Below are 13,216 nucleotides of genomic sequence, written 5' to 3'. Positions count from 1 at the left end.
ATCAACTTTTGCCAGTTGATCTCTGGTATTTCTGACTTTTTAGCAGGAGGCTTCAACAAGCCATATTCAATAATGGAATGTTTATTAGTTGGGAAAATGCCTTCCTCTGGCAAAATACTAATGAAAATATGGTGGGACAAGTTAGTCAGTGTTGGGAACAAAAGGTAACCCAGGGCAGAGTGTCACAGTGTTTCCTCTGGCTCTGGCAATCTATCAAAAATCATTTATTTTTTTCTAACATGGCTCCCTATTTCTTTTCTATTAACAGCTTATGTCCTTTACTATTTCATTTTACCTCTTTCAGTTTTCTCTCTTTCTCATGTCTCAAGGCAAAGGCTATTTGCTGATTTCTCTCCAGTACCTCAAAAGCCATTCTTCACATTGAGCTGCAGCAGATGGTGTCTTGAACAGTATGACATTTGGATCCTAGTATAAAGTGGCTACGCTAAACTGGTAGTAAATCTGAATAATCATGTTATCATCATTTCTGTTAGCTGATCCTACATCTCATGGCTTTGCTCACCCTTTCTTTTGTACATACTTACATGGTGCTGTGTGTACATCTGTTTCATATTTTTTAAAAATGAGATGTTGGAGGAACTCAGCAGGTCTGGCAGGAGGAAACGGATAGTTGGTATTTTGAATCAATTCCTTTTATCTGGACTGATGAAGGGTTTTGAGCTGAAACATCAACTGTCCATTTTCCTCTTCAGAAGTTCCCTGACCAGCTGAGTTACTCCAGCGGCATGCTTTTTGCTCTAGATTCCAGCATTTGCTCTTCCCCTTTCTCATGTGTTGGTGGTATGTGTATATATAGAATCAGCTGGCAAATGGGGACAAAAGGAGTGTATTCATATAAGACTAAAGATGAGTATTAGGTTAAGAGGGGAAACAGTCATCAAAAGTGCTCTTGAAGGGTTTCTAACCTGATAAATTAACTATTTCTCTTCCCACAGATGCTGCCAGTCTCTCTGGGCATTTCTAGCATTTTCTGTTTTTATTTCAGATTTCCAGTTTTAATTTTTTAAATATTTTTCAGTCATGGATTGGGCAGCAGGATGAACTGGAAATCAGCTAGGGATTCGAATCTTGCTAAGTGGATGTCAGTATGGGTGGGGGTGGCGGAGGTGAAAGCAAGTTGAGAGATGGATCTTTGCCTTATTTTGTAGCTATGCTTTAGAACTAATATCTTGAGGGATCTCACTGTGTGTTCATTAAGTAGCTGTGATTCAGCTTTACAGTATTATTTTCCCACTGGAGCTATTGGATAGTGAATGGAACCATAATTATTGCCAGGCTTTCTCTTCCTAAAATAGGCCGCAGATTATGAGTGACTCACAGTGCTGTCTGACAGAGCACTACCTGCGTAATGACAGGAAACAAAACTGTGACCTTTAGGGTTGGGTGTGTGTGTATGTTTGTGAGGGTGTGTGTGTGTGGGTGGGTGAGTGTGTGTGCACGCATGCACTTTGGTTCCACAAATTTTGCAAAGGTCTCATTGTTGGATTCTGCATTGCCTTTCCTGAGCATTACTCACAATTACCATCTCTTTAATTAGTTTCTTGGCATTAAAACATTTAAATTAAATGGAGAAAGCTCCTTTGGAGATCAGTTTGAATTCTATATCTATATTAAGTGTGAGCCTGTCTTGGTTCCGGGAAGTTCTGCTTTGACTGATGTTTGTTACCTCCAAGTTGTTGACTGGTCTCTGATGTCTCTGTGCAATACTCAAAACCAGACCCAACATGTTACAGGTATTACATTTTATTTCTGACTTTGATGTGCTTGCTTTTAAATGGTGGGATATATCATCTGAGGTCACAGCCAACTGTGGAGTGACATGGGAGCTGATTATTCCTAGTGAATTTTATAAGCAAAGTGTCAGCGTTTTAATGAGAATAAAATTTCATTTGATATTTCTGGAAAAAGGAAATTATTGCCTTGGATTCCACAAGTCTCACTTATGCTGAAAATGGGCATTTCAACCCTTAGTATCTTCCAACTTGAAGGCACAAACATATAGTAGACTTCTCTTAAATTCAAGAAACTTCTCCACAGCCCCCACTTCTTTCCCTTCCATTGCTTCCAATCTTTTTCATTTCCTCGTGGCCCTCTCACTCTTCTTCTCCCCTGCCTTCATAAACTACCCATCACAATCCTGTGGTCCCCTTTTCTTTATTCCTTGGTCCACTGTCCTCTGTATTAGATTCCTTCTCGTTTAGCCCTTTACCTCTTCCATCTATCACATCCCAGCTTGTCACATCATTCCCCGCCACCACACACTCACCTTCCCCCTCACCTAATCAGCTGCAGGCTTGTATTCCTCACCCTCCCCCCACTTTCTTATTTTGACTTTCGCCCCTTCCTTTCCAGTCACGATGAAGGGTCTTGGGCCAAAATTCCGACTCCCTTTTCCCCTCTATTGATGCTGCCTAACTTGCTGAATTCCACTAGCATCTTGTGCGTGTTGCTCAACCATACCCTTTTCAGTGTTGTCTTTGCCTGTCATCTTGCTGATGTTGTTAATCCAGTGTGTTGGTTTAAATACTGTTTACATCACCAGTGTCACTGGGTTGTGGTTTACAATCCATTGCTTGATCCAAAATTCATCATCACTTGAATGACTGGATATCCAGGATGGTTATTTGATCCTAGAACCAAACGAGAGCTGCAAATAAATGTTTGAGGTGTAACCGAGTCAGTGCCATTTAAAAAAGGACATGTATTTATATATTGTATTCCACCAACTCAATGTTGATGGATTTTCTAAAGCATAATTGTTATTTTAATATCGGAATGACTATGCCTTCTGTGCATTAAGTTCCAACAAAACACAATATGATAAGCAGTAGTTTTCATTTTTGAAGTGCAATAAATGAAATTGGCATAAAATCCTAGAAGTCCAAATATGTAAGAACAAGATACTTAAGAGCTTACACAACTTTAATACTGCTGAAATATCACTTTAGCTGAGTGGTTAGCACAACACTTTTACAGTACCGGCAACCCGGGTTCAATTCCTGCAACTGTCTGTAAGGAGTTTGTACGTTCTCCCCGTGACCCTGTGGGTTTCCTCCAGGTGCTCCGGTTTCTTCCCACAGTCCAGAAGACGTACCAGCTAGTAGGTTAATTGGCCATTGTAAATTGTTCCATGTTTAGGCTAGGGTTAAATTGGGGGTTGCCGGGCGACTCAGCTCAAAGGGCTTATTCTGCACTGTATCTCAATAAATAAATAAAACTAAGTAAATGAACTAGCTTCCTTTGGTATACATGCAAAAGCTTTTATCCTATTTAAAACATTTATTTTTGTAAAGAAAGGGGCTGAAATGCATCAATTTAAACATAATTAGGTTACCCAAATGTGGAGGAAAAGACACAATTACTGGAAATGTTGCTTTTTGACGCAAATCCACTTTTCCCTGAATTTAGACACAAAGGAGCTGAATTAGACCATATGGCCTATGGAGGGTGCTTCACCATACAGTCACAGCTAATTATTTTTTTCAACCTCATTCTCTTGCTTTCTCCTCGTAACCTTTAACTCTTTTACCGATCAAGAACTTAATCTGTGACTTAAATACACCAAATGACTTGGCCTCCACAGCCCTTTCGAAGTTTAAGATGGATTTACTATCAAAGTACATTTATGTCACCAGATACTACCTTAAGGTTAATTTTCATATGGACATTTACAGTAAATGCAAAGAAACACAGTAGAATCAATGAAAATCTATCACAAGATAGATGATCAATCAGTGTGCAAAAGACAACAAACTGCAAATGCAAAAAGAAAACAAAACAAAATGGTAATTTAAAAGTGATAAATATCAAGAGCGTGTGATAAAATGTCCTTGAAAATGAATCTGTAGGTTGTGGGAACAGTTCAGTTTTGGAGTGTGTGAAGTTATCCCTTCTGCTTCAACAGCCTGATGGTTGAGGATAATAACTGTTCCTAGATCTGGTGGTGTGGGTCCTGAGGCTCTTGTACCTTTTTTCTGATGGCAGCAGGAAGAAGAGAGAATGGATGGTAGGTTTCTTAATGATCAATGCTGTTTTCCTGCGACAGTGCTCCTTATAGATATGCTCAATGGTGGGAAGGGCTTTCCCCATGATAGGCTTTTCCATTCAAGGCCACTGGTGTTTTCATGCCAGACCGTGATACAGCTAACTCTCCATTGCATATCCATAGAAGTTTATCAAAGTTTTAGATCTCATGCCAGATCTTTGCAAACTTATAATAATGTAGAGGTGCTGCCGTGCATTCTTTGTAATGACACTAGTATGAAGGATATAGGGCAGATCCTCTGAAATTATGACACTGAGGAACTCCACCTCTGATTCCCCCAGTGATGACTGGCTCACGGACCTCCTGTTACCTCCTCCTGAAGTCAATAATCAGCTCCTTGGTGCGGCTGACAGTGAGTAAGAGGTGGTTGTTGTGTCACTATTCAGCCAGATTTTCAATCTCCCTCCTTTATGCTGAGTCTTCACCACCTTTGATTTGGCCAATGACAGTGGTGTTGTCAGCAAACTTAAATGTGGCATTGCAGCTGTGCTTAGCTACACAGTCATAAGTATAAGGTAAGCAGAGCAGGGGACTAAGCATGCAGCCTTGTGGTGCATTTAGGCTGATGGAGACACTGGAGGAGATGTTGCCAATCTGAGCTGACTGCGGTCTGCTATTGAGGAAATCGAGGATCTAATTGAGCAGTGAATTATTGAAGCCAAGGACTTAGAGCTTATTGAATGGTTTTGAGGGGTTGATAGTATTGAATGCAGAGCTGTAGTTGGTAAAGAGCATCCTGATGTACGCATTTTCATTGTCCAGATATTTCAAGGTTGAATGAAGAGCCAATGAAATGGCTCTGGTATGGGCCTGTTCTGATGGTAGGTAAACTAAAGTAGATCCAAGTTGCTCCTATGGCAGGAGGTGATGTTTCATCACCATCCTCTCAAAGCACTTCATCACTGTGGATGTGGGTGCAACTGGATGATAGTCATTGAGGCAGGTTACCACATTCTTCTTGAGCCTGCCTGAAGCAAGAGGTCAAAGATCTCCATGAATACGCCAATCAATTGAATAGCACAGGACTCCGGGTCTCTGCTGGGTACACCTTCTGGACCAAGGTGCTTTCTGTAGGTTCACCCTCCTGAAGGATGCTTTCATCTTGGCCTCAGAGACTGAAACCACAGGGTTGCACCTCCATTTGCCAGGGACTGTGTGTTTTGTGCATTAGTATGAACATAAAAGGCAGTGAGCTCATCTGGGAGTGAAACCTTGTTGACAGTAATGTCACTTGGTTTTGCTTTGTAGGAGGTGATAGCATGCAAGCCCTGCCACAGGTGTCGAGCATCCATCTGCGATTCGAGCTTGGTCCGGAATTGCTATTTCGCATGTGAGATGGCTTTCTGGAGGTCATACCTGAACCGCTTGTATCCGGTCTGTGTAACACATTCCACAGATTCACTACCCTCTGGTTGAAGAAATTCTGCTTTCGGTTCGAAAGGGGCATCCGTCAATTCTGAGTCTGTGCCCTTTGATCCTGGGCTCTGCTACTTTCCACATTACTTTATCCAGGCCTTACCATTTCTTGTAGGTTTCAATGAGGTCTCTCATCTCCTTCTCAACTTCATTGAGTACAGGTCCAGCCAGAGCCATCTGATGCTTCTCGCACATTAAGCCTTTTATTCCTGGGTTCATTCTTTTCGGCCTTCTCTGAACCCTTTCTAGCAGCAGCAGGTCATTCCTTAGATACAGGGCCTCAAATTGTTCTCAGTATCCTAAACATTGTTTGATCAATGCCTTGCCAAGCCTCAGCTTTACATCCTTGTTTTTATATCTTAGTCCTCTCAAAATGACTATTATCATTGTCTTTGCCTTCCTTACTGCCAACTCAATCTGCAAGTTAACCAAAGGGAATCCTGAACAAGGACTTCCAAGTTTGAGCAGTGCAACTCGATAGCAACTCGGGGCGTACCTGAGTTCAGTTCCGCTGAGGAGTCTCTGTCCTCCCTGTGGAATACTTTCTTCCGACAGTCCAAAGATGTACTAGGCAGGTTAATTGGTCACTGTCAATAGACCCGCTATTAGGTTAGGATTAATCGGATTTGTTGGGTGTTGCTGGGGCAGCATGGCTTGAATATCTGGAAAGGCCCTTGCCATGCTGAATCGCTAAATAAATAAATAAAGTCCCTTTGCGCCTCCAGTTCCTGAATTCTCTCTCAGTTTAAATATAGTGTACACCTTTATTCTTATTAGCATATTCTTAAATTTCTTAATGCCGCATTCCATCTGCCAATTCTTTGTCTGCTTTCCGAAACTGTTCAATTCCTTCTGCCAATTCCCTGCTTCTGCAACACCAACTGTTCCTCCACCTATCTTTGTTTTGTCTGCAACCTTGGCCACATTCAATCAGTCCCTTCACCCATGTTATTAACATATAAAAGGAAAAGTCATTCCAACATGGAATTTCACTAGTCTCTAGCAACCATCCTGAAAAGATTTTGCTTCTAGTATAAGGGTTTAATTTATGACTTAAAAATCTTGTTTGCAACAATGAAGGATAGAATTATTTTTGGTGGCTTCATAAATACCAGAAACATTTTAGTCTTTGACTGGGTCATTGGGAAGGTCTCTTTTTTTAAAAAACGTAGAGGGAAAAAATACTCTGGAGTGATTACTCACTTTTCATCTTGCAATAGTGGCTGCATAATGAATGATCGAGGTGTGGTGTGCTTTTGATTAACTGTGCATCATTGTAGAGAGGAGACTGACCAGCTTCTGACTTCTCTTGCTGCCCACAACAGCAGAATACCCTGTAAAATTTGAGTGTTTACACTACCTCCTTGCTTAACCAAGGGGGCTTCAGAAATCTAACCCATTTGTTTCTAGGATGAGGCTTATGCATTAAAAAAAGTTATTGCACAGAAATTCATTGAATTGTGGTTACCAATTGCACTGATTTAGGAAATATTTTATTTTTGATGATGTGCATAAATGGTATTGGAAATTTCATTGTATTCTATCATGACCATACTTAAACGCATATTTTACCACTGTTTTCCAGATTTGAAATTCTAGTCTGTTTTTGCTGATGTTTGTTTGAAGAATAACTATGGACACAGGACACCCTCTTGCCCTTGCATATTTGGGGATATTTTATCTAGCTGAGAGGGCTAGGAGGGCCTTGCTGTAGCCATTCCTTCATCAGAAGCTCAACACTTCTACAAAAATATTGTGGTGTCAGTGTGGATTGTGTGTTCTGATCTCTAGAATAACATAACTATATGTTATATGATAATGTGGTCAGATAACAGATACCTGTTATCTGAGCTGTGTGTAATGTAAGAGCGGATAGAAATGCACTGAACTGGTCAGTTTGCCCCAATATTTATGCTCCATGCGATTCTCTTCCTTTTCTGTCTATCTTATCTCAGTCTATCACTGTATGTTTCTGGCTGTCTTTCTCGTATGTACTTTTGAAACTGTTTAATCTCTTTTCCCCTACTGTATTACTAAGGTTCCAAGCATGAAGCAGAACATAATGAAACTGTAACTACCTCAATTACTAATTGGAAAAACTGGAAAGTTTTGTGCATTTTGTAACCTGATGAACTGTGCTTGCTCCTGCAGGGGTTGTTCTCAGGTGGGGATCATCCGAGCAATGCACGAGGCGGGTATCCCCATCGACATGGTGGGCGGAACCTCCATCGGCTCTTTCATGGGAGCGCTCTATGCAGAGGAAAGGAATGCAAACCGCATGAGGAATAGAGCAGTTCAGTGGGCAAAGGTAAGAGTTTCAGCTCCTGAGTGAGACTGGATACCAAGAGAAGAGCATGGACTTGTGGGACGGGAAGCAGGGTGTGTCCTGTACCTTAACACCAAGACCAACGTTGATTAAGGTTAAGCAACATCTGTGGTGGGAAAGGAATCGTCAGTGTTTTGGGTCAGAGTCCTGCATCAAGACTTTAATTCCTTTCCCCCAACAGATGCTGCTTAACCTTCTGAGTTCCTCCAGCAGACTGTTGCTCCAGACTGCAGCTTCTCTGTGTCCTTGCCATGCTATAGTGCCTCGTTCCCGGCAGCAGAAAGTACATGTGCAGGAATATTTTTCCTCTAATGTGCATTTTTTTGGTTAACAAATGCTGTTATTAATTATGTCATCATCTAACATCCATGCGAAAAATATCATCCAGTTTGTCGCTATACCAGAATTACTGCCAGCTTCTTGGGTAACAGAATTCCTAAATTGCAGCTTGCAAGTACTCTTCTTTAAATAAGTATCTGTAATAGTAGGCACGCCTTCAGTATGGTTAAACACAACCAGCTGCTTTGTATTTCACTGTGCAAATGATACAGACATAAATGTAGGGACATCTTCAAGGAGTGATACCTCTAAAAGACAGCGTCCAGTATTCAGGACCCTCAACACCCAGGACATGACCTTTTCTCATTGCTCCCATCAGAAAAGAGGTTCAGAAGCCTGAAGGCACACGCTCAACAATTCAAGAACAGCTTTTTCCCTCCGCCATCAGATTCCTGAATGGATATTGAACCCATGAACACTACCTCACTACCTTTTTTCCCTTATTTTACACTACTTATTTAATTTAACTTTATATATATATACACACACTTTAATTTATAGTTTTTATTATTATGTATTGCAATATATTGCTGCCACATAACACACATTTCATGACATATGCCACTAATATTAAACTTGATTCTGACATCTTGGAAATGACAAAACTAAATTTGACTGTATGGTTGACAATGAAGAAGAAATTCTGAAATTGCCAGAAGATGCTTACTGGTTTGGTAGGCACAAAAATGACATTCCATCTGACAAGTGTGAAATTACACATTTGGGGAATGCAGACAAGGCCATGAAATGCATGATAAATGACAGGATACTGAGGAGTGTAGAGGAATGGGATCTTTAAGAGTGTGCTCAGAGAACTCTGAAGATAGAAGTATGGGTAGGTAAGGTTGATGAGAAGGGATATAGAGATATCAGAACAGGGAATCATTACAAAGTGACACATGGAGTTCAATTCATCAGACAGCATTTCAGATATGTAGGCAATAGAGCAGATGGAAAGGAACTTTACAACAAATTTACTAGGGTTGAAGAGTTATTGTATTGTGGAGAAATCACTAGGTTGGCATTAATTTCTTTGGGAAGAAGGAGACAGGAGAAATTTAACAGAGATATATAAAATGATAAAAGTTGCAGCAGGCTAAAGAATTTATATGCAAAATTAATTCACCAGTGGGGTAAACAAATCAACATCAGTACCCTATCCCAAGCGAACATCCCCAACCCTGAGGTCATTGATAAAACTCAGCTGGCTCTGATGAACAGGCCTTATTAGTCATGTACCTGACACCGAACTCCAGAAAAGGGCAATGTATTATCAAAGAATCAAAGCACATTCTGAAAGCTTCCGAGAAGAAAAAATATGCAACATCCTGATTTACTCTTAAGAATCCTTGCCTACAACCAATTTTATTGGCAAAGAAACATTCAGGATGTCATTGATAATCTTGAGTCCGTGTATTGGGAGCTTTGAAATAACTCCCACCCCGTCTAGCATCTAGGGCCACCGTCTGTGAAAGAAGAGGCTGCGGTTTCCACATTCATAGAAGAGGAAGTGTTAAAAGTCCACAGGAGGAAATACATATGCTGGCAGAATGAGCAGATGTGGGTGATGAAATTTCACGCAATTATGAGGAGCATTACCTTATGGCAAGGCACTAAGACATTATTGCGTAAATAGTACGGTTCTAAATAACATGGGAACAGATGAACTTGAGTGTACGATACGTGAGCATAAATCTTTGAAGAACGCAGGACTGGCTAAGACAAGTTACTTCCAAAGATGTAACTGTTGCTTGAACAGCCAGATTTTATTGCCTATCTCTTGAGAAATGGTTATGAGCAGTTGCAGTCCTTCTGATGAATGCACTCTCACAGTGCTGTTGAAGGAGTGGTGATATATTTCCAAATAATCTTGGTATGGGAACCTACTGAGGGCTGTGTTGCTATGTGCTTGCTGCCGTTGTCCTTGGTGGTTCCTTGGCAAGTAACTGCAGTGCATGTTGTGCATGATACTAACAGTGGCCTCAGTGTGGATACAACAGGGCTGCTTTGTCCCTGTATCCTAGGTGGCGATGGCTTTCCTGAGGATGGCCCTCATCCAGGCAAGCAAAGAGTGTTCCTTGATGCTCCTGATTTTTATTTGGTGGGAAGGGTTTAGAACAGGAGTTTCCAACAGTTTGTGTGCCATGGAGCATTACCAATCGAGTGGCCCATGGACAGATGGTGACTTAATAGCTGCAGCATGCATGGTGTTCTGAGCTGCTCTTGTAACCACGGTAGTTAATGTGGCTGGCCTAGCTTTCTGGTCAGCAGTGACTTCTGCAGGATTCGGATGTTTGGGGACTTGGCAACGATGTGTGGTTGGAATCTTGTCGGAGATTGTCGTCACCCACGCTGTTGTGATATGAAAGTCACCTGCACGTCAGTCCATGCTTAAATATTGTCTAAGTGAAGTATGGCTGCTTCGTACACTGAGGAGTTGTGAATGAGGTGAACTTTGCGTATTTCTCTTCAAACATACACTTTTAATTTTTATGATGGAAGCAAAGTTATTGTGAGCAGCTGTAGACGCTTAAAACAGTTATTATATTTTATAGTTTATTGTTCCCTGAGTTCTGTATTAACTCCACATTAGGAAAATGTACTGTGTGCCCCTGGGTCTCTGTCAACAGTACACTCCACTTCTGTGCAAATCTTGCATTATTATTCTTTTCTGTTATTTAGTCTTTTTCTAATCATGATACTGCAGTTTTTTATTACATTGGGCTTCAATTTTGATGGCATGTCAATTGTGTAACGTTTTATTAAATGTCTTTTGGAAGTTCACTTGTGCGTTGTGGATTGTATCTCCCTCATCACTACCTTTCTTACAGTATTTCATCAGAAAAAATATAAGTCAGTCGGATGTGATTTACTTTCAACAAATCCATGTTGGCTTTTTTCTGATTGATCCATCCTCCTCCAAATGATAACTCATTCTGTCAATGATTTACGATTTCTGGAACTGCGTATTAAGTTGACAGATCTGATCTCTTGGGTTTATTGTTACACTCTTTTTGAACAAAGGTGTAGCATTTGCAAGTTTCCAATCCTTGGACATCACCTCTGAATTTGTTTGGAAGATTATGACAAAGGCCTCTGCACATTCCCCTATTAATGTAGGATACATTCCATCTGAATCAGGTGGTTTATCATCCATAAGCACAGATGGCCTTTTCACTACAGCTTCTTTTTCAGTTTTTAACCAATAAAATTCCAACTGCATGTTATTTTGCTAGGACTCCTGCAGCAACTTCTACCTTGGTGAAAAATAACATTAAATAATTTAGTTTATCATTCATGCCTCTCCCTCTTTTTTTTTGGTCTGTGATCAGCCCTGTCTCTCCTCTTGCATTCCTTTTCCTGTTCACATGCTGTTATTATCATTTTGAATTCATGTTATGCTTGCTGCCAGCCTTTTCTCAGGCACCCTCACCGCCTTTCTTATTTCCTTTCTGAAATGAACCTGGCTCTCACTTGTGTGAACAATCTGTTGTCGTTCATGTGCTTTTTTTCTGCTCAATTTTGCTCTTTCTTGCTTTGATCATCCAGGAAGCTGGCTTTAATTTCCCGATCCTTCCTTGTGATCACAGTGTGCCTGCACTGTAGCTGAGTCATTCCCACCTTTGGATTATGATGGTATGTTTTGCTTGTCAGACTTTGATTCCAACATAGCTGGGTCAGCTCTGTTCATTTTCCTATTGAAATTGGCTCTTCTCCCATTGACTGTGTCTACCTTGCACTGGTCTATATCTTTCTCCATAGCTTCTCCAGACTTCATGGATGCTGAATGTTTCCTCACTAATACTTACTCCACTTGACTTGGCTCATTTCTCGCAACTTGTATGGCCCAACAATTTTGATCTACTGTTCTTCTGAACTCACTTTAGAAACTACCTCACTTGTCTCCTTCTGTTAATACTAATCTAGTCTTGTTTTGTATAGTTAAAATCATAGTTGTTGAGTCATAGAGTTGTACAATACAGAAACTGGTCCTTTGTCTTACCATGACCAAGCCAACCATTGACCCTTCTTTCTTTTCACTTCAAATCCATTTTGGCTCCAAGGATATTTAGAATCCTTTTTCCCATCCAAAAAGAGGTATTTTTACTGAAGTTTTTTTTAATCCAAGGAGATATATGAGCAATCATAAACAAGATTCTGCAGCTACTAGATCTCCGGAGCAACGCACACAGAATGCTGGAGGAAGTCAACAGGTCAGGCAGCATCTATAGAGGGGATAAACTCTTGTTTTAGGCCTACAGGCAGTTTTTTATTGAAACATAGAGCTGCAGGCGCGTCAAATGCACTGCCAAGGATGGTGATAGAGGCAGAGGGCACAGGAACTTTCAAGAGACTATTGGGCAAGAACAAAAATGTATAGAGAGGGGAAGAGATGGTCGATTTGTGGGAAAGAAATATTAGAATAACTGAGTCATTGGTTTAATTAGTTTGGCACAACATTATTGGGTGAAGGGCCTGTCCTGTGCTTCTTTGCTCTGTGTTCTAAACCACATCTCTTATTGCCACAACGTGGCATCTCATGAGGTTAATTACCCTGCTGCTCACTATATCTATCTCCTATCTAAGGAAATGCCTATAATTGCTGATCGCTGGGAATACTGTACTCTGCCTGTGTACCATCAAACTGCTCACTATGGTTATGGTTCTAGCTGTGCGCCCAGGGGAAGTGTTCTCTTTTCCCCTCCACCATCAGCTGTACAGCATCCAAAACCCTGAGCTTGAGCTGCTTCTGTTGATGCCAGTTGCTGTTCCCATGCTTACCCAGAACACACATGGCAACAAATGTGAATTCAATTGGTCTAAAATGCTTTAGTCATATCTCTGTTTATTCGATTAACTTGATCAACAGACAGGCTATACATACCCCTGAACAAATTTGTTCATTCGTTGGCTCTTAAAGCAATTACTGATTTGAATTCCTTCGGTGCTGTTGGCCACAATCTTCCAAATACTTATTTGAGCTCTCTGGTCCTGTCAGCGGCTCTCCTTTCACTCACCAGGTTTCTGTCTCCCACCCTTCTTTTACGGATCTGAACTGTGTCTCCTGC

At 40.9% G+C, this 13,216-nt stretch overlaps 1 protein-coding gene across 2 annotated transcripts in view; it reads left to right on the top strand.

The window, feature by feature from the left end:
* pnpla7b (patatin-like phospholipase domain containing 7b) overlaps nt 1–13,216 on the top strand; it is a 329,041-nt gene that overhangs the window by 241,546 nt on the left and 74,279 nt on the right. For both annotated transcript variants that reach the window (XM_059994311.1, XM_059994312.1), the window contains exon 27: nt 7,634–7,790. In XM_059994311.1, the coding sequence (XP_059850294.1) occupies nt 7,634–7,790 (157 nt within the window). The remainder of the gene's footprint in view (nt 1–7,633; nt 7,791–13,216) is intronic.

This window comes from Hypanus sabinus, chromosome 18 (assembly GCF_030144855.1).
Source record: "Hypanus sabinus isolate sHypSab1 chromosome 18, sHypSab1.hap1, whole genome shotgun sequence".
NCBI lineage: Eukaryota > Metazoa > Chordata > Chondrichthyes > Myliobatiformes > Dasyatidae > Hypanus > Hypanus sabinus.
The sequence above is the reverse complement of the archived record's forward strand: the minus strand, read 5'-3'. Positions and strand labels throughout refer to the sequence as shown.